The following is a 25054-nucleotide window of genomic DNA, read 5'->3' on the forward strand; positions in this document are numbered from 1 at the left end:
TCACTCATCATCAACGAACTCGCCATCAATGATCACCTTAAAAGGGTCGAGCTCTTCCAGTTTGGCCTCAGGATTGAAGAAAAGCGCCTGCTCCTTAGCACGCCTAAAGCCATCATTAAAATAAATCGCAAGAGCTCGCCTCCCTTCATCTACGGCCGCCTCCGACTTCCCTAAGGCAGATTTAGCCACATCCCTCTCCGCCTCCGCGGCCTCTTTGGCCTTCCTCATCTCTTCCAGAGCATCTTCGGCGGCCTTTTTATCCCTCAACGCCTCCTTCAGGCGGCCATCTAGACCAGTGGACTTGTGTTTCCATTTCTCAACATCCTCAGCCGCGTCTTTATATTTTTTCTCCACCGAGTCCTGCTTAATCTCCAGGCAGTGAGCCAGCAACAGCGTCCTCAAGGCGGCAGAGCCAATGTCGGCTACCAAGTCGCTACACTTGGCCTTCACCCCAGCCTCGACATCGACCTTTGCAAAAGGCACTTGTTCTTTCAGGTACCTGCAAGACACCAAACATTAACGGCGTAATGAGTCAACTCTCAGACAAATAAAGAAAATCAACTAGAAGACGACCAAAAGAAAAAGCATACCGACGAATGTCGAACTCAGAGTGCCAGAAAGACTCCATAACTTCGTCGTTCAGCGACGTCCCGCCAACTTCCTTCCCAGACGGAGGGCGACCTCCAACACCCTTAGCGCCTCGGGACGTCCTCGCCTTCTTGGACGAAGGAGATTCAACGGCAACAACGTTCGGTGCCCCACCAGCGGTCTCCAAATCCTCCACCTCTATAACCCCAGCGTCGCCCTTTCCAGTAGGCTCTTTGCGTTTTAGCTTCCTTAAGGAGACACCCGCCGGGCTGCTGGACACATAGCCGTCCGGGTTCTTGCTCTTCTCGACCTCGGCGAGATACTTCCTCATCTCTGCTCCAGTAAGGGGCAACATCTCCTCTGAAAAGAAAATCAAAGTACAAACCAGTAAGTAATAACATGTGATAATCTTTGAAATGAAGCCTAACATAAGTAGTGAAGAAAACACTCACGTAAGTAAGCATTCAGACGAACCATGTCGCCCTCCCTATTTAACAGTTCGTGAATATTGAGTAAAGGGGCCTCCTCCAAAAAGTCCACGAGAGCACGCTCGTAGGGCGACATGGCCTCACGAACGTATCCTTTCACAGCCAAAGGAGCGCTGGTCCACCTAAGTGGAAACTTGGGTACCCCATTCACCAACACAGAAGATGTAGAGCATTCCGGAGCGCCCTGTACTCTAACAAATGTATCTCGCCACTCTTTCTTGAAGTTACACGCATAAGTAGGAAACAGCCTTTTTCCAGAATGGGCCGAAATAGAGATCCACGTACCCTTGTTAACGTCTCTGGTCCCATAGAAGTGGAAGAAGACGCCCACCGCAGGCTCGAAACCCAGGGACTTGCACAAAACCTCGAAGGCGCGAATAAACGCCCAGCTGTTAGGGCGTATTTGGGTGGGCGCCACATTGAGGAGCCTCAAGACGTCCATCTCAAAGGGCGTGAAGGGAATTTTCACGCCAAACTCCTCCAAAAACGCGGTATAGACGAAGTACGATTCGTCGCCCTCGCCCATCATCTCCTGATCACACGCGCGCTCGTCAGGATCGCAGGACAACAAAACCACGTCCTCCTCTCGTCCAGTTGCAGAGATGTTAAACTTACTCCTGAAGCTGTCAAGAGCAGAAACATCAACAAACAAGGACTCTTCCAACCGTACTTCCTCGGCAAATGAAGCCATTTCTGTTGACCTAAAAGCGTTTTCGTCTCCGACCAACTCTAAGGGAGCCTGAAACTGACGAATCTCCTGGCACTCGTCCTCCTTATGAATCGGCCCTGAAGTGGCAGACAAAAACACACAATCACTATCGCTGCCCGAATTGGCGCTAGATTCACTAGATAAATCGCTAAACAACTCCTCCCCGAATAAACCATCATAGTAAATATCCCAGTTTATTATCCCATCGGGACCAGTGGCATGTTTCAAGCATTCCTTCCTCAAACGGTTTTTCTCAATTGGATCAATGGGTTGAACCAACCTTCCTTTCTCGTCACACTCCCTAATCAACACCATACCTAAACCCGGACTCTCACGAAGCGTAACAAATAAAGTAAAGTTTGAGAGGGGTTAAGGAAATGAAGAATACCTGTGAAGGAAGAATTGAAAAGTCTGCTGAAGTCGCCTGAGCCCGAGGAGAATTAAAAGAAGGAAGCTTGATCACTGCAAACGAAGCAAAGAAATGAAAACAGGTGAGAAGCCAAACACGTCCTTTAAAAAGGTAAGATCGCCTCGAGAAGCGTGTCAAGGACGATTGAGTGGAACAACGCCACGGGATCATGACACGTGGCGACCATCGGGGACGAGGAGAATACGTAACGTTCGGAAGGCGAGCTAGCATTGATCGCCCTACGGAAAACCTCGCCATAACTCCAAGCAGGACCCTACGCGTAAATCGGTAAACGCCCGAAGCGGGCGTTCGCCCAAGGCTGACGTCGGACGCATTCATCACTTCGCCTTGTCCCAAGACTCGTGCTTGGGGGGCTGTGGACCATCATAATATTCCTAAGGGCTAAAGATCCCTTCATAAAACCAGGGCGACCCCCGTAAGGGCCTAGGCGCCCTCCAGAAGGGAAACCCCTTCATGAAGACCTGGGCGCCCTCCGTAAGGGCCTAGGCGCCCTCCAGAAGGGCCACCAGGCCCAGGCGCGCCTTCCAGAAAGGCGCCGCCTCGCTTACTCTCTAGAACCCTCCTAAAATCATCAAAAGTACGCCAATACCCCTGTTCCTTGGGGACCAAGCAACCAAAACCCAAGCCCATAAGCAGGCTATAAATAAGACTCTTGAGAGCGGTCTAAAGGCATCCAATAATCAGTCTAAAAACCCTAATACACGATTCCTAACCCTAGAATCCTTACCGTACTTTTGCAAGTACAGATAATTTGGTAAAATAATCATTCTCTTTCTTTTAACTATTACATTTATTAATATGTGTGTAAACACCTAAAACGACACTTATTTTGAAACGGATGGAGTAATACTCCTAAAGTTCTCAAGTTCAAGTGAGGAAAAAACGACTGCATTGCTTTTTCCTTATTTTGTCCTACTCATTTGGCTGCATTGAGAAAAACAAAGAAAATAATCAATTTATCATTAAAACGACAAATCATTAAAACGTCAATTTATCATTTGACTTTTCCTGCAAATTGATCAATTCTTCTTTCAATGGTTGTGCTGTGTCAAATGTCTATGGGACACTTATTTCTTCACGTGCTCAAATTTTATGTTTTGGTTGGTCCATTACCAATTCTTCATCCTGTCCATTATATGTCTTTCCTTTATTTTTGACCAATAATTATTCCACCTAGGAATCGAACTCGGGTTCTCTCCAACGATTCGTCCTTGGTGAAGCTCATTTACCACTTGACTTCAATTGATTGGTTTATAATTTCTTGTATGTTTAGGTAACTTCGAACCTATTAACGCAATTTATGATTTCTTGCTTTACAGACAATCGTGAGAATGAATGAAATTAAAAGGAAAAATAAGAGAATTCGGAATAAGGATGTTAGAGAAAGATGAGAGAGTTTGTTGCAAGTTTGTTATTCGTTGGTTGATAAAAATATAACAATACAACTATTTATATACACTTAACTTATAATACAAGTTATTAGGTAACTAACTCACAAAGTTGAAAACTAACTAATGTGATAAACTTATCACTTCTATCTCCACACCAATATGATTATGGATTAATCATTTAATGCACCCCTTTTAATCCATAAACTCACAAGCTTATGAGACCTAACTTTTCTCTTAAGTAAGTAAAGTTGTCCAGCTTCAGTGCTTTTGTAAAATCATATGCAAGTTGAACTTCAGTGGGACAATAACATAGAAGGATCTAATAGTTTGCGATATAACTTTTTGATGAATGTTTTTAGAGAAAAATGAAGGTTAAACGTCAATGAATGGGTGAATGAGGTTTATAATAGAAGCGGAATGGAAAATATCAATTATAATGCATTAAAACATAAAAATTTGCGCTCATGATTCAGATCATATTAGTGATGTTTCGAATATTAATATTTTTAACCAAGTTGATTTGAATAACCCTATATGTTTAACATATTAGTGATGTTTCGAATATTAATATTTCAAACCACCTTAAGTATGACATGAGTCAATATTTTGACTAATATGGTTCGAATCAACCTTTATCGTGATACAAACAACCTTTCGCATGATTTGAAACACATATTTTTCGTTAGGCTTAAGGAGGCATGTTTTCTAGTGTTATATCCAAAGTGTGTCCATGGATTTTAGTTGAACCGTATAACACATTCAACCAAACCAACTCAAATTGTTTTTTTTTCTTCGAACCTGTTCAAGTCTAATTTCAATTGGAACCAACTTGGTTAAACCGAAGTGGCTTAGTTAGGGTTCCATGTTTATCATGCTAAAATCACAAAGTCGACTCGCTCAAACGAATAGAGATGTTTTATTATAGTTTTTGTAAAATTAATTTAAAACTTTTATGTGTTTTCTAGAAGTGTTTTATTTTAGTTCAAGTGTTAAAATCTTTAAGGGTATAACTGATATGATCCATGTGTTGAACTTTCATGAAATAAAATGTGATTTAATTAAATTGAATTGTTAATTTTTTTTAAAATCATGTCATATGACCCAACCTAAACTCACGCACTCATCACCAAATATTGAATTGGTTCAATTTAACAAGAAAAATAGAGATTATGGTTCAACCTAAACTTCAATGATTGCCAGCAAAAGTGCATAAATTTTAATTTTGATAGTCATACCAGTACACTTTTCATTCATACCTCCATATATTTTCTTCCAAAAATGGTTCACATTTTTATCTTCTTTTCAAATATGGTCCACTTTATATAAAAAAACAATGGTTTCACCGTTTATAGATTTAAAATCATAAATAGGCATATAGTTAGCCCTTTATACCCTAAAATACATCAAATTACATTTGTTTCATTTTTTTACAAACAAAATATAATTGTTACATATAATCATAACAAATTGTAAAATGATGTATTTTTAGACTATATTAAATTTTAAATTTATAACGTAAGTAGATATGTATTGTTTGAAATTTATGCTTAGTCTTTTATACCATAAATACATAAAATTATGGTTTTTGAATATAATTATAACAAATTGCAAATGATGTAAGAAAAATGTATCATGTGTTCTAGGGCACATGTTCGAGAAACTTTTTTTTTTTTTTTTGAAGAATCATGTTCGAGAAACTTAAAATATAAACATTGTCATATAAAGATGTGCTCTTAAGGACAAAGTTAGCAAGACTCAATGTAAAATTGGAAACTAGTTCACTCCTTGTGCAGGGGAAGTAAAGTTGTTTGTCTATATAATTTCATTTTATCTTCATAAAAAAAGTTGGAAACCATATTAAAAAAAATTACTCCCTCCGTTCCTTTTTAAGTGTCGTTTTAGAATTTTAACACAAAAATAACGAAGTGTATTTATGCACACTTTTTTTCCTATTATACACTCATTTTAATCCACTAATAATTTTCTATTTTTTTGCACACACTTTATCTTTCCGATAAATTTAATATGTAACAAACAATTTTTAGTTACTACTCTTTTTCTCCAACAAATTCCTATTTTTTTGCGCACTTTATCTTTCTATCATAACAAACAATTTTTAATTTTTTAAATATTGTGCATATCTCTTGAAATTTTTAACAAAGTACTACTTCTTTATAGAATTTTAACTTTTCATGGAACTATTATCATGGGTAACAAAATTTTGTTTAAATTTAAAAATAACAAGAAACAAATTTTGTTTTAAAACAAAACAAACAGACTTTGTTTAAAAAAACAAACTTTAGTTTTCCAAATATATAGCATTAATTAGTTTTCCAAATATCAATGCTCACTACCTATGTTTTAGGTTAGTGCAATGGAACATAGGTACCCTTTGCTCCAAGCCAAAAACTAATAATAGATACTTAACTTGAACAAGAAATTGATCTCATCAGAATCCAGTCTGTGGAGGTTGCATTTGTCTTCATCTTTTATGTGCGACTATTATTTTAAATTTACCTTCTTCACACTTCTTGCATAAAATTTCAAATCCTATTGGGGTTGCTTCCTAAAGCTTATACATTATATCTATTAAAAGATAGGCAAGGCAAGAGGCAAATGTTGTTATGGGGTAGAAAAAAGAAGAACAGTAGTCTTCAGTATCAATTTGCATATGTTGAGGATGATAATAATTATGTGAAATCATGTGCCAATCAAAGTCATATTATAGGCCTAATCACACATTACTAGCAGCATGCACACATATATCAGAGAAGTAACACTGCTATATATAGCTGTTCTTCAACGCAATTTATGTAGCATATAATCAAAATTTTCTTTCTAAATCTTAAGATACAAATTGTCTTTTTCCTTTACTAGTATTTTTCTATCAATTTTCTGGAGAAGCAGCAAATTGTATACTATATCTCAAAAGTCAAATCTATGTAACTTTGGGATATTATATTAGTGTCATAACCACTCAATATACTCAAACTTGTATCGAGGATAAAAATTCACTCCAAAGTAAAGATATTGGTTTGTTAACACTACATTCCCCCAGTATTTGTCAGATTTGGCCTTAATATATGAACCCATTAAAACCATAACGTCAAATCCATAAGTGTCTTTTGTAGCTCATACAAAATAGAAATTGAATTGTGAAAGGTAATAGGCACTTGTTGGGATGATGTAAAAGCGTATGTAGCTTCATAGAAAATCTTTTAAAAAAAATAAAAAACAAGTATTCTATATAATATCCTCTTGGAACTGATTATCCCTTTAATATATATAGTTCAACCATCTCTATGTACCCACTTATATGTTATTTAACATCCATTTTTCTATCTAATACGAGACGAGACTCTTACCACGTTTGATATAATATAACAATATAAACGAGGTAACGAAGGTATTTCAAGCTCAACAGTTAAAGACAGTAACAAAAGTGATCACATAAGATCTATATAAAAAAGCGGTTTTCATATAAAACAAAAGGAGAGCTATAACCATAAGATAACTAGTATATAAAGATGGGCAATATTATTGTCTAAGAGAGTTTCTTTAACTCATGCATCATTCAACTGATTCAAATAGATAGTTAAAATATAAAAAAATGTCTGAAATAACTTTCTATCATGCAAATCCAAATAGAAAACCCTTCAAAAATTGAAAAATAAAATAAAAAGCAAAATAGGTTCAAAAACACCAGCCCTAGATACCAGCTTAATACTCATAACAAAAGTAAGTTTTGAGGCAACATGTAAAGTAAACAATTATTCATCTTCACTTTAATCATCCTCGTCATCATCATCATCATCATCATCATCATCATCATCTTCATAAATATTCAGAGCCGTCTCCTTACAGATTGGACAAACATTCTTCACCTCCAACCATTGTTTGATGCAGTCAAGATGATATATGTGATCGCAATCAAGTCTCCCAATACACTCCCCGTCAATATAATCTTCCTAATAAACATAAAACAAGAGGAGTTATGACACTTGAATATGCTCATGTATTAGGATTTTAATATTTTGTTCATCCAATCCTTACAAAATCAGTTAGTTAGAATAGAGGTGCCACTTTTTACAAAATTAAGTTTATTTTTTCAATGTGGAACTTTGATTTTCTTATCATCATGTTCCTTAAAGAGTTTCATATGCTATTAGAAGCAAAAAAAATGAATCAAGAACTAAATTAGTTACGCACAAATTAATGTGATATCGAATTTTGAGGTAATAGAAACGATATTTCAAAAATAAAGAAACAAGTTGATTAATCCTTTCCCATCTATCACTAAAAATGAGAAGAAAAATGAAACAAGTAGATTAATCCTTCACCTGACATATGGTGCAAGTTTGGTTCATTGTGCTTGTTTCCTCATTATTAGGCTGGTAAGTTTCTTGCTGGATGTACATGAGAATTTCCTCCTCTTCCAGCCTCACCCCAATCATCTGTACGTTAATTTAATTTATAATTTTCAATTGAATATGATCTTGAATAATATTTAAGCTAAACTCTAGCTACATGTTTATAAAATTAAGCAAACAATATGAAGGAATAAAAAACGTATTAAATATACATTAATAGTTACAAAGCTTTCAAAAGAAAAAATTACAAATTTTTTACCTCGTCCTGCCAAACCTCTGAATTAGTTATCCAATCTATGTGCTCTTGAGAGTGAAGTAGCTGATTTTGAGTGGCCCAGTAATCAAGTAGTAAATCGTTCTGTGTGACATATTTGTAAAGTACATGAAAGTAATGCGATGTGAATTCAAAATGGTGCATATCAAGATGATTTAGTTTCATGGGGATGTTTATTCTGCAGCAGCTAGTAATCCAGCGGTATAGTAAAACAATCACAAAGTAGTATCCAATCTATAACCTAAATAACTAATATGAGAATTTGGGTTGAACATAACTCAAATACCCGCCACTTATAAACAAATTGTTATGTATTTAATGTAGAATTTTAGCACACCTCCTCACACCAATGGCTATACATCTCGATGTGACATGGGTGGTACAATAGTGGTGGTCGAATAAGTGGTAGATACATAGTGGTCACAAAAGAGTTCTTTACAAAATTAGGATATAAGCTGAGCACTATATATCTACCACTTATAAACATTTTGTTAAACAATATTTCGCTTATTCTTTTTGACACAATATTTCACTACTCTTAAAAATTAAATTATTTTTATAAATAATAAACATATCAATTAAGTTAGGTTTCTATAATAGATTTCTAACAACTTAATATCAATAAAACACATTTATCATAATTTCCAATTCATTGCAATATTAAATTAAATTCTATCACTTATTAATTTTGACTAAAGTTTACTTGATGGTAAATAAATCCAAAATATTTGAAAATGAAGCAGATTATTAACTGAGAATTCATTTATTCTAATCTTCAACCAAAGTTAATATTAACAAGTAATTAAGAAATTATATATACCTCAACCCTGAGCATGTCCCTCTCTATTGAAAGTTCATGAGAAGTCGAAATGAAATTTTGGTAACTACTGCTAGAGCGAGCTACAGTCTCTGATCTTTGCGATCCTGAACCAGTGTGAATGAACTGAATAGTTTGTGTAGCAATAGTAAATCCCAATCCAGGAAAATTATAATGAGATGAATCATGATCTCCGAAAAAACTTGCTGGACTTCCAGGAGAGCTATTAATTTCAGATTGAGTAGTAGTAGTAGTACTTAGTCCCGCGTCTACATCAGTATCTTCATCCATGATGAAAGGATCCCAAAATGTTGTTGTAGGTAGAGAAGACATGTTGTTGACATTATCTTGATAAGGATGAATAGGAGGAGGAAGAGTGCGTCTTCTGGTAAACCTTCCATCAATTTGTGAACCTTGATTAGAAGTTTCATCTCTAGTGAATGGATCAGGCGATCTGCTTCTCTTGAACGATGAATTATCCCGACACAACTCATCATTCCTAGTACCAGTTGTAGTGGTGTTAATTCCATTATTGAATGACGAAATGGAATTAGCATTACTACTATTTCCTACAACAGCTCCACTTCTTTGATAATCGGATCCTACAAAAGGTGCATCTCCAGTTTGTCCTCCAATAGCCGGATATAAGGATGATAATGACATATTATCTCTAGCTGAGATGGACGACACACTTCTCGGTCCTCCGTTGATAAAGTGAGAAGTGTTGTTGCCTTCTAAAGCAATGTGAGTAGTAGGAATGATGCTAATATTTGATCCAAAAAGTCTTAAATATATTGCATCACGATATGGGCTCCTTTCTTCATTCTGAAGATTTCCTAAACGATATTGGTTGGCCATAGATTGTAACTTCTTACCTGCATGCACACCAAAACAATAACCATATATCAATACTACCATGGACATATGATACTCTCATAGCGTTCACAATGATATCTAGACTCCAATCGTAACGTGATAAAATGAACATATTCGAAGTAGATGATTGTGCTATGATAAGAGTAGGTGAAAAAAAATTTGAACATATAAAACATATGTGTAAATTTAAGAATATTAAATTTATTTTCACAATGTAATCCATTTTCTAAAACATCCAAATCATACACAAAAATAATTTGATAGACAACATTTATCAGCCAACCAATAAGTTGATCAAAGAATCAAACAGGAAGATAGTTCAAATCACATGCTCATCATATAAAAAAGATAAAAAAAAAACATAGTTCAAATCAAACCCAACCTTGAAACATACAAGTGAACAAAATGATTAATTCATACATGAAAATAATAGTTCAGAATATATACCTAAATAGATGAGTAGGTACAAGAATCGATGGATGTTAAAAACCAAAAGTTGATTATCACTACCGCTTAATATCACACTGATGGTTTCTGTATCGCATGAAAGGCAAAAAGTACACCACTGAGAGCTTCAAATTATAGAGATTTTTTTTATTGTCTCTATCGATGCCGATATATTATTTTTAATTTATGTCTAAATATTTTATAGAAATTCAATTTTATGGCAACGACCGTAAATGGTTGACTGTTGACTAGTATTTTGTTACAATGCATCCCCTCGCGTTAATTTTTAATCTCTCGAGATAATACCTTCTTTTATTGTTATTTTTGTCATATAAGTATAACTGATAACATCTTTAATACAACACGGAAAAAATAATCATATTTTATAAATCAGTCAAAGATATGTAAATGCACTTTTTTTTATGGAATATATAAAAAGCACTTATTGGTTTAAAATATTAACATATCTTGTGTTGTTTTGTCCAATACTTACATTTTAATAGATCAAACGAGCGAAAATTCATCAATTTTAGTGGGATGTCATTTTCTTAAAAAACAAATGTTTGTTCCTCGGAACACAAGTTTTTTTGGTATACAATCATTTACTGTTAATTTTTCACATTTATAAGAAAATTGATAGTATTAATACGAAATATATTTTGTTAAAAAAAATAAAAATCTTTAAAAATTTGCAAAGGAACTTATAGAAAGTCAATCAAACGTTTCAAAAGAACCTTATACTAACTAGCGAAAAGACGGGATATACGTGTCCGTCTTTCCACTCTTTTTATTGCGCTAACGTTTGAAAATTATTAACGGTATTTTTTTTATGAAATTTTGATTTTAATTAAAATTAAAAATATAAATGTTTGTTGCTTTCAAATTATAACAAACCAAACGAACCATGATTATCTATTACAATGACGCCAACAATATAACAAAAAATGCTTCTTCCAAAAAACAATATAACAAAAAAATATAATATAAATTTTTATTTTTTATGACACCAACAACAATCTTTGTTATAGAAAAAGTTGTTTATCTATACTATATATAAAGAAAACTACCTCTTTTAGTACACTTTTGGGTTGGAACTTTCTTTCCAAAAATACCCTTAATTTTGAATACAAATAGCCAATTATAAAATAACACGTGGATTAATAGTCAATGTCACTAATCGTCATCGTTAACCTTCTTTTACCACCGTTAACCACAAATCAAACTCACAAAAAGTTTAAAAGTTATATTTGCATTCTTTATGTCTCTTCTCATGAATTCAAATCGATCCAGAATTCATCATAGTACATCTCATCACCTCTAAAAAATTAGAAAGTTCCAAGGCTTAAGAACTTGATTAATACTTCTGAAGCACCAATGAATGGAATATCTTTAAGGTCCACTTCATGAATTGAATATCTTTCTGTTATATCCTTCGAGCAATTTACTTTCCGCCAACATTACAATTCAAGCTTTGTTTTTACTTTTCTTTTTAGAAGAATGAATGAATCAGAATTTGAGAAAATCAAAGGTGAACAATAATCACTTATGCAAAAAAAAATAATCCAAAGTTTATGTTTTTTCCTGCTTTATTTCTCACAACTCTATGAGTTTTTTTAATTATTTTTTAATTAAAAATAATAGCCGATGAGGATTGGACTATAAATCTTCTTAAAAAAGATTAGTAACAAACGTGAGCAAAAAACATTGTTAAAGATTGGACTTTAAATCCTCTAAAAAAAATTAGTAACAAACGTGAATAAAATATTATGATTCAAAATCTTTTAGAAAAAGATTTGTTAGCAGTATATTAAATAAACTATAAATCCTCTAAAAAAAGATTAGTAACAAACGTGAGCAAAAAATATTGTTTTAGATTGGACTTTAAATCCTCTAAAAAAAAGATTAGTAACAAACATGAGCAAAAAATAATGTTAAAGATTAGACTTTAAATCCTCTAATAAAATATTGGTAACAAACGTGAGTAAAAAAAATATTAGTAACAAACATGAGCAAAAAATAATGTTAAAAATTGAACTTTAAATCCTCTGATAAAAATATTAGTAACAAACGTGAGCAAAATATGTTGAGTTCATAAATAATTGGTATATGCCTTGACAATATTTTGTTTATAAATCAAATATCAATAATTTTCATTAACATTTTAAAATTTAAATCAAAATTATACAAATAAACATAATAAAATAATCACATGCGTTAGCGCAGTAGAAAGAGCGGACAGACGGGCACGATAGTGCCCGTCTTTCCGCTAGTGTGTATAATTGGGATAATGCAAAAGTAAGTATAGAAATACTCATCGAGTTTGTTACACTTTTAAAATGATAAAGGAAAAAAACTGGACTTATATATACTCATATTCTGTTTGTTACATTTTTATTTTAATATTTAAATTTATTCTTATTTATTTGTTATATGTGTTATTTGTGTTGAAATTTAAGGATAATTTTGGAAAGAGAAAAAGCCAACCCAAAAGAGATAAAACATGTTATTTTCTTTATATACAATATAGATTAAGAATGGATGGCCTAGTATTAAATATTATGATATTATTTTCATGACGATATTATCAAACTTAAGATAATTTAAAGATTGTAATTATATTGTAATAATGAGTATAAATTTATACATTTAAATAACAAGTATAAAAAAATTATGTTAGTCTTATTTTTATAGGTTAAATATGTTTTTGATCCCTATAAATATGTCAACTTTTCGTTTTAGTTTCTCTAAAAAATTTCTTCAACTTTTAGTCATCCACAAGTTTTTCATCTTCACTTTTGGTCCCTCCTTTAAAGTAAACTCATATGTAGAATTCATATTTTTGAATAAAATTTTGCAGAAACTTTATAATATTATAAGAATCTCTTCAAAAAAATTAATTTTTTTTAACAAAACATGAATTAAATATGAATTTTATATTTTTGGCGGTTAAAAATTCATATTTTGATTTATGTTTTGTTAAAAAACTCTAATTTTTTTGAGTGATTTTTGCAATATTCTATACATTTCTGCACAATTTCATTAAAAAAAAACAAAAACTGACTTAAAAATAGGGATCAAAAGTGGTGATTGAAAATTTCATAGGAATTAAAAGTTGAAATTTTTTTTTTAGAGGAACTAAAACAAAAAATTGATATATTCATAGAGACAAAAAAACATATTTAGCCCTATTTTTATAGTGGGTAATGTAACACCGTATTTCTATTAAAGCGATAAAACACACGAATATAACAAATATTCAAGAAATAGACGCTACGTCTCACATAATCCAAAAATCTCAACATGCATATCTAGATAAAATATCTCAACAATCGTAGCGGAACAAATCATATACATCCAACATAAATCTCCAGATATAAATGCATGCCATGGTCAAATAACATCATCATAAAAATTCTCCAAGTCTCAACAATGAGTACACCTCAAAATAAAATAATCCAACAGAAAAACAAAAGGAGACCGACACATCCTAATCAGAGCCCTAAACTACAACGCCAAAATGATAACGGAGGCTAGCTCCCGCTATTCAAGCACTCACCAAAAGCGGACTACTCCTGCACAACGTCTACCCATCCATACAGACAGGTAGGTGGTCAAAACCACTGGAGGTTAGCATTACATCAATCATAATCAATATAATTAACTTGACATAAATAAACAGTTCAGTTCTCCTCTAATCATCATGAACATTTAACCTCCATGTACATATTCATATAACAACTTCAATTCATGCAAGTATGGATTCATAAGCACACTCATCATCAACATTTATCATTCGATTCAACAATCAAGACTCATGCAATATGATTCGCGCCTAAACTAAACACATACATGCATGCGGTACCAAATCACCTCAAGGTCGTCACCCATGATGCAAGAAAAACATCATTATCACCTCAATTGGATATAAAATCCGCCACCATCAGTCATGAATGCATGAACATATGACTCGACTACAATGCATATGTTCACACAAACAAATCACCTCAACATCACCAACGCTTAGTATATATGCAGTCGACAACAATTCACCACCACTTAACATATATACAATCACCAACAACATCCATAATTCAATCAACATATAGTTGTCACATATATATACACCATCAATCATCTTCACATAAGTTATATCAACTATCCATAAAGGATTTATAAGGCAATCGACTCTTAAAATCATTTTCAACGAAGTTCGTCTCTCAAAATCACAACATTAGAAATAATGGAGCAATTGAGCCAAAACCAAGTAAACAAGTTCCAATGACTCAACTAAGTACACCTCTAGGCCACATATGAGTGCAATAGAGGATGTTATTACGTTTCACCGGTTAAATGTGACGAAATTATGAAAATCACAAAGTTCGTCTCCTTTTATCACTTTTCAAGGAAAATTCCATTTTCAAAGCAAAACAAGTTAAGACTTGATGAAACCAATCACAACCATTTTTAGAAATCATATAAACATTATACAACATTAACCCCACTTCAAATTCCGGAGAAAACGAGTTTTCGGAAAATCGATGTTCTTGGACCATTTTCAAAAGTTTTAAGTTTGATTCACAAATCAAGTCCAATTTGGTTCAATTGATGTTCCAGTAGGATTAAATGTATAAACAAAGGTTAAACAAGTCAAAAGAAACATTTTAGAATGCTCGGATTGGTCCCCAAGTGCACGAAGCGAATAAATAAAAATGGCTGAACTGTGAGCTGCACGCTTAAGCGTCCGACTCCCAGTAGCCTCTGGAAGTCGCTCGCTTGGAGCACGCTTCTGGCACGCTGGTGGGTCGCTTAAGCGTCCCCTGCACGCTTAAGCGTCCTACACCAGAATTTCAAAATCCAGTTTTGGGTTCCAACCCATTTTCATCCAAAATCCCCATTTTGATTCTCCAAAACCCCAAAACTTAACCTAAAACGTGTTTATAGGTCAAATACACTTCAAAACACTTTAACAAACACAAGTTTTGAGTTTACAACATCAACTCACCAATAATTCACCAATTCACCAAACTTTTACAACTTTCAACAACAACAACAATTCTCATCACCAATTCATCAATTCATGATACCCAATGCATCAATTCATCAACAATACATGTTAAAACAACAACAACATTTGAACATGAATTCATCATCAATTCAACAACAACAACTTCATTCATCATCAATTTCATACAAAAACATGTCATGTTCATATCTACCCATTTTGACATACAATTTCAACAACAACAACACAATTAACATTCAATTCATGCATATAATCATATCATCTTAATTAAGAACAAATTTCTACAACAAAATCCCAATTAACCACTTAAGCAAAGAATTAAGGATAAACTACAACTATTGATTATGCTTGAATTCTAACCCCTTACCTCAATTCTTCACAATCACCAATTAGGGCTTCACTTTAGCTCCCAAAGCTTGATTCTCTAGCCTCTTCTAGCTCTCTCTAGATTTTCCCCTTATCTTCTCTCTATCTCTATCTCAATTGTGAAAATGTTGGTAAAACCTAATTTTCTCTACCAACTAGAGTTTATATAGGTTCCACCTAATTGGGCTCAACTCACCATGTCTTAATGGGCCTAACTCATTTCTATTCTAACCCAAAATGTTACTACCCACTTAACGGTAAAATGTAATACTAACAGTCACTTACTGGTAATAAAATAATTACTACACTCTCTCTAGTGACTTAGTAAAATAACAATTCTCACTAGGCACTAAAAGTAATCCTCAGCAAAATTATAAAATTACCCCTGCTCTCAAAATAACCAAAATGCCGCTTAAGTCCAAAATGACTAAAATACCCCTCTAACACCGAATTCTACGAATCCCAGCCCAAAAATACACACAGAGGCAATTAATCACATACGAGCACATATAACACACATAAATGAATAAATAAATAAATAAATAAATAAATCTAACGAAAAATCGGGCTGTTACAACACTCCCCACTAAAAGAATTTTCGCCCTCGAAAATTACCTGAGGGAAACAACTCTGGATATGAAACCCTCATCCTACTCTACGATTCCCAAGTGGCACTCTCACCATTTGGTCCAACCCAAATCACTTTAACCAAAACGATCTCCTTGCCACGCAAACGCTTCACCTCCCGATCCTCAATCCTAACTGGCCAAGTTTCAACGGTCAAATTATCTTACTTCTAAATTATCCACTTGAATCACATGAGACGCATCATACACATACTTCCTCAACTGAGACACATGAAACACATCGTGAAGATTCGACAAAGACGGTGGTAACGCAATCCGATACGCTACAACCCCAACCTTCTCAACAATCTCAAACGGTCCAACAAAATGAGGAGTCAACTTCCGACACTTCAAAGCACGACCAACACCGGTTACAGGATTCACTCTCAAAAACACATGATCACCAACCTGAAATTCAATGTCCTTCCTCCTCTTATCATGCTAACTCTTCTGCCTACTCTGAGACGCTCTCATCTTCTCTTGAATCATCTTAACCTTTTCCGTAGTCTCTTGCACAAATTCCGGTCCTAACGATGCAATTTCTCCTGACTCATACCAACACAAAGGAGTCCTACACCTCCGACCATACAAAGCCTCAAATGGTGCCATTCCGATACTAGAATGAAAACTAATGTTGTAAGTAAACTCAATCAACGGTAAACATTCGACCCAACTGACACCTTGCTCCAACACACAAGCTCTCAACAAATCTTCCAAACTCTGAATAGTCCTCTCTGTCTGACCATCAGTCTGGGGATGATAAGCAGAACTCAACCTCAACTTAGTTCCCAAAGCAACTTGTAAACTCTCCCAAAACTTAGAAGTAAACCTCGGATCCCGATCTGACACATACTAGAAGGAATACCATGCAATCTAACAATATGCTCAATGTAGATCTTAGCCAACTTCGCCACAGACATACCGTCTTAATAGGAACAAAATGTGCCGACTTTGTCAACCGATCAACAATCACCCAAATCGAATCAAAACCCTTCGCAGTCTTCGGCAAAGCTCCAACAAAATCCATAGAGATACTATGCCACTTCCATTCTGGCACAAACAACGGTTGCATCAAACCCGACGGTCTCTGATGTTCAATCTTAGACTTCTGACAAACCAAACAAGCATACACAAATTCCGCGATCTCTTTCTTCATTCCAGGCCAACAAACAACTTCTTCTAAGTTGATAGGTTTATTTTCTCAAGTCATGTGTTTGCAGTGCAAGAAATGCCGTGAGTATGGAAACACGTTTTGAAAATACAAGAACAAGAACATTAATTATAAAAAAATGGAGAAAATTGACAACAAAAGTAAAAGAAAAATGATATTATAAACAAGATTGAGCTACACACATCGTTTGATCCACAATTAGTAAGATATTTTCTCCTATCTAGAAGGATGTGTAATCTAGTAGGAAAATAATTAACTCCTGAATGCGGAGAAAAAATCTCCTATTTATAGGAAATGATAAAAAAAAAAAAAGGGTAAAATATGCTTTTCGTCCCTGTAATTATAGGTCATTTGAATTTTCGTCCCTGAGCTTACTAATCCTCCCATTTCGTCCCTGTAAAAGTTAATCACTTGAAATTTTGTCCCTCGCCCCTTTTAATCACTGCCACGTCAGCAAATTACCAAAATGGCATGGGAAATGACGAAAATACCCCTGGCTTATTTTTTTTTTGTTTTTTATCCTTCAAAATTTTTTTCCCAGCTTTTTCCCAAATTTTTTTTTACGATTTTTTCTCCGAAAAATTTCATTTTTTTCAGTTTTAATTTTAACATTTTTTTTCCGAAATTTTTTATGTTTTTTTATTATTTTTTCAGATATTTTAATTTAAAAAAATAATTTTCACAAAAAAAAATTTCCCAGTTTTTTCCCGAATTTTTTTTACGATTTTTTCTCCGAAAAATTTCAGTTTTTTCAGTTTTAATTTTAACATTTTTTTTCCGAAATTTTTTATGATTTTTAATTATTTTTTCAGATTTTTTTAATTTAAAAAAAGAATTTTCAAAATTTTGAAATTTTTTTAAGGAAAAAAAATAAGTCAGGGGCATTTTCGTCATTTCCCATGCCATTTTGGTAATTTGCTGACGTGGCAGTGATTAAAAGAGGCGAGGGACGAAATTTCAAGTGATTAACTTTTACAGGGACGAAATGGGAGGATTAGTAAGCTCAGGGACGAAAATTCAAATGGCCTATAATTACAGGGACGAAAAGCATATTTTACCCAAAAAAAAAACTAACTTCTTCGTTTACATGTATGACATATGTCTTTCTAATTAATCTTGGAAACTTCTTATGGAAGTTTCTTCGGATCTTCAATTTTTGATGCTTTTGTTATTTTTTTAAACAAAATTGTATTTGTTGTAACTCACAAGCTTCTCCTGCTTGCTTTTGGATATGGGTATTATTTTTAATAGGAATGATTTGAATCTTCGACTACCATCCGAACAGTGTTCCTTGAAAAGTTTAAGAGGGAAATTTTAGTGCAAATTTTCAATTAGATTGGTGCAGAAAGTTCTAAAAAATTTGTCTCACATATTTCGAGCCTATTTCTAAGGAAATGTTCCTTTGAACATTCCGAGGAGAAATTTTTATCGTAAAGGTGTGTTTGTTTCAAGGTTGTAAAATTTATTCCTAAGATTAGTTATCCCATAAGAATATAATGACATGAATCTTTTTTACTCATAGGCATATTATTTTAGGAATAAATTTATTCCTAAAATTTATTCATGTGTTTGTTTCATGGCATATTATTTCTAAGGGTAATGTTAACTTGTGCTCTTAGGGCACATGTTAAGAAACCTAAAAGAAGAAACCTTCTCTAAAATTTTGTGCATTTAAATGATTAAAAAGTTAAATATTAAATGCAATGCACACATTCCAATAAGTTCTTTCTATATTTAAATCTTTAACGGTCCCATTTAGAATGGACAAATGCAATACTTGTGCACAAAACACAACTTGTGCATTTACCTACAGCTGCAGGTTTTGGTGGGGTCCAGTGACCTGCTAAAAATAAATAATTAATAAAAGAAAATATATTATATTGGGAAATATTGGTTTTATTGTTTTTGCTGGAAACACCCCCAAAAACTGAAAATGTAGAGTAGCAATTCAAACTTACTAACTACCAACCCCCATTTTGAATCTCACGTGAGTCTTCTTTCTCTCTTCCTTCACTTGAATCTCACAAAGAATCATTTTCATCTACCACCATTTTCTTCATATTTTCAGAAATTGATACTCACTATCAACCTACCCATTAACTTAAATTTCACCCTCTTGAACAAGATTGTTAAATTTTATTTCACTTTCCATTAAAGTTTGGAGATTGCAACTTAGTTTGGTTTCTAGATCTGGATTCATTAAATCTCATTGTTAATTTCTGAAATCTTTGAACTTGAAGGTATGTATAAGAATTTGTTAAACATATTTAATTCTTTATTATGATGTAAGGTTGTTGAATACTAGTAGTGCTCGTTTGGATGAGCGTTGGAAGGCACTGAACCCACGTTTAGAGGGCTTAACGTGATTTTATTTTATTATGAAGTTGTTTGGATTGAAAACGGTGAAGTGATTCTACAACTCAAACTTGATTCTAGGTAAAGCTCAAAATTGGAGCTTCTGCGGCACTTTGAATTGATTATGAAAATTTACTGATCCGTGGGACGTCTATATTTTCTTTATTCCAAAATTATCCTTTGTATTTTTATTGCTTAGTTACTACTTTCTGTACTAGCTGACCTTTGAGCTATTGCTGCAATGAATTAACTGGATAAGCTTCTACAAAATGTGTACAGTAGTAGTGGTACGTGGAGCATTTTTTTTATGCGGGCTACCTCAATGAATTTGTTTGCTTCTACAAAATTGTCTGCATTTTTTTTATGATAAGCTTCTAAAAAATTTGATTTAATTGTTGTTAGCAGTTTTGAATAGTAGACAATTAATCAATGATTTAATTCATTTTATTATGGGTTGACACAAGCCTACCATTTTAATATTTATTTGACACAAGCCTAAATAAAATTTATTTTGACACATAATTAATTTGTGTGTTCAAATTTTTTGATTTGTAGTTGTGTTCAATTAAGAATTTCTCTTCATATAATTAATTTGACCGTTGAATAAAACCTAAGCGGATTAAGGACGAAATACAAACTCAATTTTCGGCGACCCAAAGTTTTGTCATACATCAATCGCACAAACTATCCCTTCGTTGAAATTCAAAGTTTCTGGTTCATTCTAAGTTCAATTAAGTCATATTCCATGGTCGAAATGATTTTGTTTGACATCGTTCGTTGTTTGGGTAAATTTCAATCGACTGACGATGGCAATTTTCTTTTTATAAGAACGGTTGAAAAAAAAGTTGATGCTCGTTCTACGCACGTAGATTTTCTTTTCATAAGAACTTGTAGATTTCTATCCAATGTCATAGGAGTACCCCTAAGTGGTGTAACATGTGAAATGGTTAATTTATGTAAATATTTCGGTATAAGAATGATGAAGGAAAGTTTTTATTCTTGTCATCCATTTTGCTATTCTCTTTTTGTCTCTACAAATATTTGTTACCATTTTTTAATATTTTCTATAAGCATAAATATAAAGTTAGACTTGCTATGATATAAGGGAACAGCTTTATTTGCATCACGTTTTATAAAAACTACACGTGATTTCAGAAATATATATCCACAACACAAATTTTTATTTTTATTTTTATTTTCAAATGTATACATCTGAAAAACGGTGATGACTGTAAGTTAGGGGTTCGATTAGTCTGTTGTAGGTCGATCCAATAAACTAACACAAATGCTTTCATGATTACATCAAATGCATTAGGAGACTAAATATACATTGGCTAGATAATTCGTAAAAAGAAAAGAAAATTGGTATATCAAAGGCAGATAATGGCCGGCTTGATGTAAATACTACTTTCACAGCACACCATGATGCTCCCGTCGAATTGAATAAAGTGGAAAGCACTCTCAATCACCTGAGCAGAGTTCTGAAATGTACCACCAAGCAATCTAGCATAATGGGCATTAGACAGCAGCAGGAAACATGTTTATCACCAGTAACACTTTCAAATTTTAGTTGACTCAAGACAGCAAGATGAACAATCACCATTTTATTTTAGGAACTTCTTGTATTAATTTTCAATACTACGGCAAAAACTTAATACACAGGCCAAAGTAGATAGATAGGAGTACCTAACTAGCCTTAAACTTGTCCCTTTGCAAAAGTTTCCTTCATAAAATTTGCCAAAATTTAAGCTAACTTAGCTAAATGCTCAATATATGCATGATCAGCTCCTTCTACGGTATATACATGATCAGCTCCTTCTACGATATGTAACTTGTGTTTAGGTAGGATCTTGGCAAACTCAAGTGCATCTCCAACGGGAATTACTGTGTCGGCGTCACCATGAACAGTAAGGAACCTATCATGTATTATGAGACTGTATTATATGTCCATGTGTTATGGAAATGCCATAACTTCATTAAAAAATATCAATTTTCATTAAAAAAAAATTATCATAACTCATGTTGTAGCAGCATCTTACATATAGACAAACATAGCATCTTACATTTTTAAAAGCATGAGCCTAGCATCAATTTAGATATAAACATTATCTCCTTCACTAAATAATAAGAGAAAAAATCATCTCATCAAAAACAAAAATAAGAGAATACATCATTATTATGAGACTATGTTTACTACAACATTATTATGACAAGTTCTGTAGACTCCCAAAATTCTTACCCTTATAAAGCTCATATTCCATAATAAAAAGTTCTGACATGATCAATTGATAAGGATTTTGTTTTGTTTCAAAACATTGCAGAAGCATATTTTTGAATGAGATCACTTGAAATGCTTATGATTTAAATTTTAAAAGAACAAAATAGATTTATAGAGGTAAGATGCCATCTGTCATCGTTGTACCCAAGAACCTTCACTATTCACTGATGAGAGGCAAAGTATCAGACAATTTTTTCCTCACCTGCAGTCTTTGTCAATCTGCAGGCATGCTTGATGCATGTCTATGCTTAATCGATCCTTCAAGCTTTCCTCGGTTATGCGATAATCAACACTTCCTACAAAAGAAGATTGATGTGATGCCCTCAAAAACTGAAAACAAGTAATATAAAACCGACAAAAACCAACAAAGCTCCTAAAAAGAACTTAAACTTAAGAGAACAATTAACGGGGATCAGTATATCATCACTAGAAGAGATCAGCACATCCAAAAAAAAACATTCAAATTATAATCTAATCAAAGGTGCAATAACAAAAATCCTAATCATATTTAACAGGAAAGAATGACAACTTGTAAATAGCATACATTTTATTTCTTAAATAAAATATAGACGAAATATAATCTTCCCAATAGGTATACATCCTCTATGTATTTTGATCAATATTCATCTTCATTACAATGAAAAATGGACAAACTTCATATATCATTTAAATATGATGATTGAAAACTATGGCATATATAATTCCAGGAATGAATGATGGCATGGGCCAGAAAACTAACTCAGTGTGGCAATAAAGAAAGACAAGCTCATTCAAGGGAGCACAATGAGAACAAGAATATGAAAAACATTAAAACCTGAGTTTTATCTATAAGTATCGAATGAGAGAACCAACTAGACAACATATTCAAACATACCTAATAACAAAAGTTACTTGTTAACATTGAACACAATCATGTATTAAAAGTTAATAACAAAATAAAACATTACGAGATTACCGCAACAAGAGATTCAGCACCCTCAAATTGTTTCACATTGTTCTTTCTCTTCCTTGGCACGAGTTTTAAGCAACTTCTGCTCATCCTCTACCATTGCTTTCAAACAAGGAAAGATCTGTCATATGCATCCACCGCTTCTTCTGACTTAACTCTCACTTCCCTCTCACTCAACAAATTTCCAATTAACAAACATAAAAACCAATATAAACATAAAAATGCACAGAAAATGAAATAAACCGAACTAATAAACAAAAGATTCACTGCAAATTTGTATTGGTTAAAATCACAAGGAAAAATACAAATACCTCTTCTTATGACTCTGCAGTTAGAGACTTTTATGCAGGATCTTCGTACTTTACTCTGTTCTTAGAGTCTATTTCGAACCCTAAGTGTAAAGCACAGTCAGAAATTACAAAATTAATATTTGAAAAATAGAAAATATAAGGAATGACATAGTCAGAGTTACAGATTTGCAATAGAAATTATTGACGTACCTGGATGAGGAAAAGATAACATCAAAGGTAGAGGGGGAACTGATATTTTTGAAGATATCAGTGTTTATGTTCAAATCTGAACTTAAAAACCCCAAATCTTATGAAGGGAACCATCTTGTAGCTTCGTAGTATTTTGCAATCGTAGAGAGAGAGAGAGAGAGGGAGAGATAGAGAGGGGAAGGGAGGGAGGTAGGGAGGGAGGGAGGGAGGGAGGCGAGGCGTTGGCAGTGGGAGCTTGTTCCGGTCTTCTGGAATTGGGTAACGAAAGGGATGAAAAGGGAAAAATTAGGGTAAACTAGATAGAGGGAAGTGTTTTGCAACCCAAAAAATTCAGGAAAGTGAGCCAAAATAAAATGTGGGAAAACTGAGCGCATTGGGTAAATTAGATGGAGGGAAATTTTGGAGCCATGTGTGAAAGTGGTGAAATTGAGAGGTAGAATAAGGAGGGAAGTGAAATTTGATTATTTTGGCAGAAGAAGGAAAGTGAAATTGAGTGAGATAATTCTGCCAAAAAAAAAAATACCTAAAATGAAATTAAGTTTTTTTAGTTAGTATTCAATTTACCTTTATTCGAAAAAAAAATCATTTTTTTAATTTTTTTTAAATCATTGTATTTTTTATTAATATGTTCGTTCCACATAATAAATAATAGGGTTAAATATGTTTTTAGCCCTATAAATATACCAACATTTCGTTTTAGTCCCTCTAAAATTTTCCTTCAACTCTTAGCCCCTATAAAATTTTCAATCACTACTTTTGGTCCCCATTTTTAAGTTAATTTTGGTATTTTTTTTTTTTTAATGAAATTGTGTAGATGTGTGAAGAATATTGGGAAAAAAATCCCAAAAAAAATTAGAATTTTTTAACAAAACATAAATTAAATATGAATTTTTAACCGTCATAAATATAAAAATTCATACTAAATTCATGTTTTGTTAAAAAATTCTAATTTTTATTTTGGAATGATTCTTATAATATTATGAATTTTTCTGCAAAAATATGAATTCTACATATGAGTTTACAACTCTTGCCCCAATGACAACTCTCACCCTAATGACAAGATTCTTTGAAAAGGAAGATCTAATAAAGTTCAACCATAGTAGAAGAAATAAAATTATAGAATTAGAAAAATGACGAATTTGGAAAGGAAGATCTAATAAAGCCTAACCCTAATAGAAAGACATTAGATGAATAGTTAACATGTAAGTTGATCTGAAAAAATATCCCATTAGAAGCATAGTTAACATGGAATCCATTGAAAGAATCTTGCAGTGAAGGTACTTAGATGAATGTTCAACGACTAATCAAACTCTTTATTGACTAATCAAGCTTAAAACTCTAACCCTAATGACAAGATCTTTTGACCCAAACTACTTTCAATACGTCAGAACGAGTG

The 25054-nt window shown here is 33.2% G+C and overlaps 2 protein-coding genes and 2 long non-coding RNA genes across 4 annotated transcripts; 1 reads left to right on the forward strand and 3 right to left on the reverse strand.

Annotated features, from left to right (window-relative positions):
- Positions 1-2100, reverse strand: LOC146923845 (uncharacterized). Its single transcript, XM_085711789.1, has 3 exons — positions 1041-2100; positions 591-948; positions 1-499 (listed from the first exon to the last, which is right to left on the reverse strand). Exons 1-3 carry the CDS (start codon positions 2098-2100, stop codon positions 1-3), a joined length of 1917 nt encoding a protein of 638 aa, XP_085567915.1.
- A 4975-nt stretch (positions 2101-7075) lies between these two features.
- LOC146923846 (uncharacterized) lies at positions 7076-10480 on the reverse strand. The gene is made up of 5 exons (XM_085710908.1): positions 10391-10480; positions 9071-9942; positions 8236-8334; positions 7947-8060; positions 7076-7574 (listed from the first exon to the last, which is right to left on the reverse strand). The coding sequence occupies exons 2-5, from the start codon at positions 9923-9925 to the stop codon at positions 7392-7394; spliced, it is 1251 nt and encodes a 416-aa protein (XP_085567034.1). The 5' UTR covers positions 9926-9942; positions 10391-10480; the 3' UTR covers positions 7076-7391.
- Positions 10481-19328: 8848 nt separating this feature from the next.
- Positions 19329-20277, forward strand: LOC146923847 (uncharacterized). The gene is made up of 2 exons (XR_015010935.1): positions 19329-19816; positions 19961-20277. It is a non-coding gene; the product is annotated as an uncharacterized LOC146923847 (long non-coding RNA).
- A 750-nt stretch (positions 20278-21027) lies between these two features.
- On the reverse strand, positions 21028-24075 carry LOC146923848 (uncharacterized). Its single transcript, XR_015009915.1, has 5 exons — positions 23659-24075; positions 23165-23549; positions 22412-22505; positions 21618-21847; positions 21028-21434 (listed from the first exon to the last, which is right to left on the reverse strand). It is a non-coding gene; the product is annotated as an uncharacterized LOC146923848 (long non-coding RNA).
- Positions 24076-25054: the final 979 nt, after the last annotated feature.

This window comes from Medicago sativa, chromosome 5, assembly GCF_051527215.1.
Source record: "Medicago sativa cultivar Bolivia chromosome 5, Bolivia_mono, whole genome shotgun sequence".
In the NCBI taxonomy this organism is placed as follows: domain Eukaryota; kingdom Viridiplantae; phylum Streptophyta; class Magnoliopsida; order Fabales; family Fabaceae; genus Medicago; species Medicago sativa.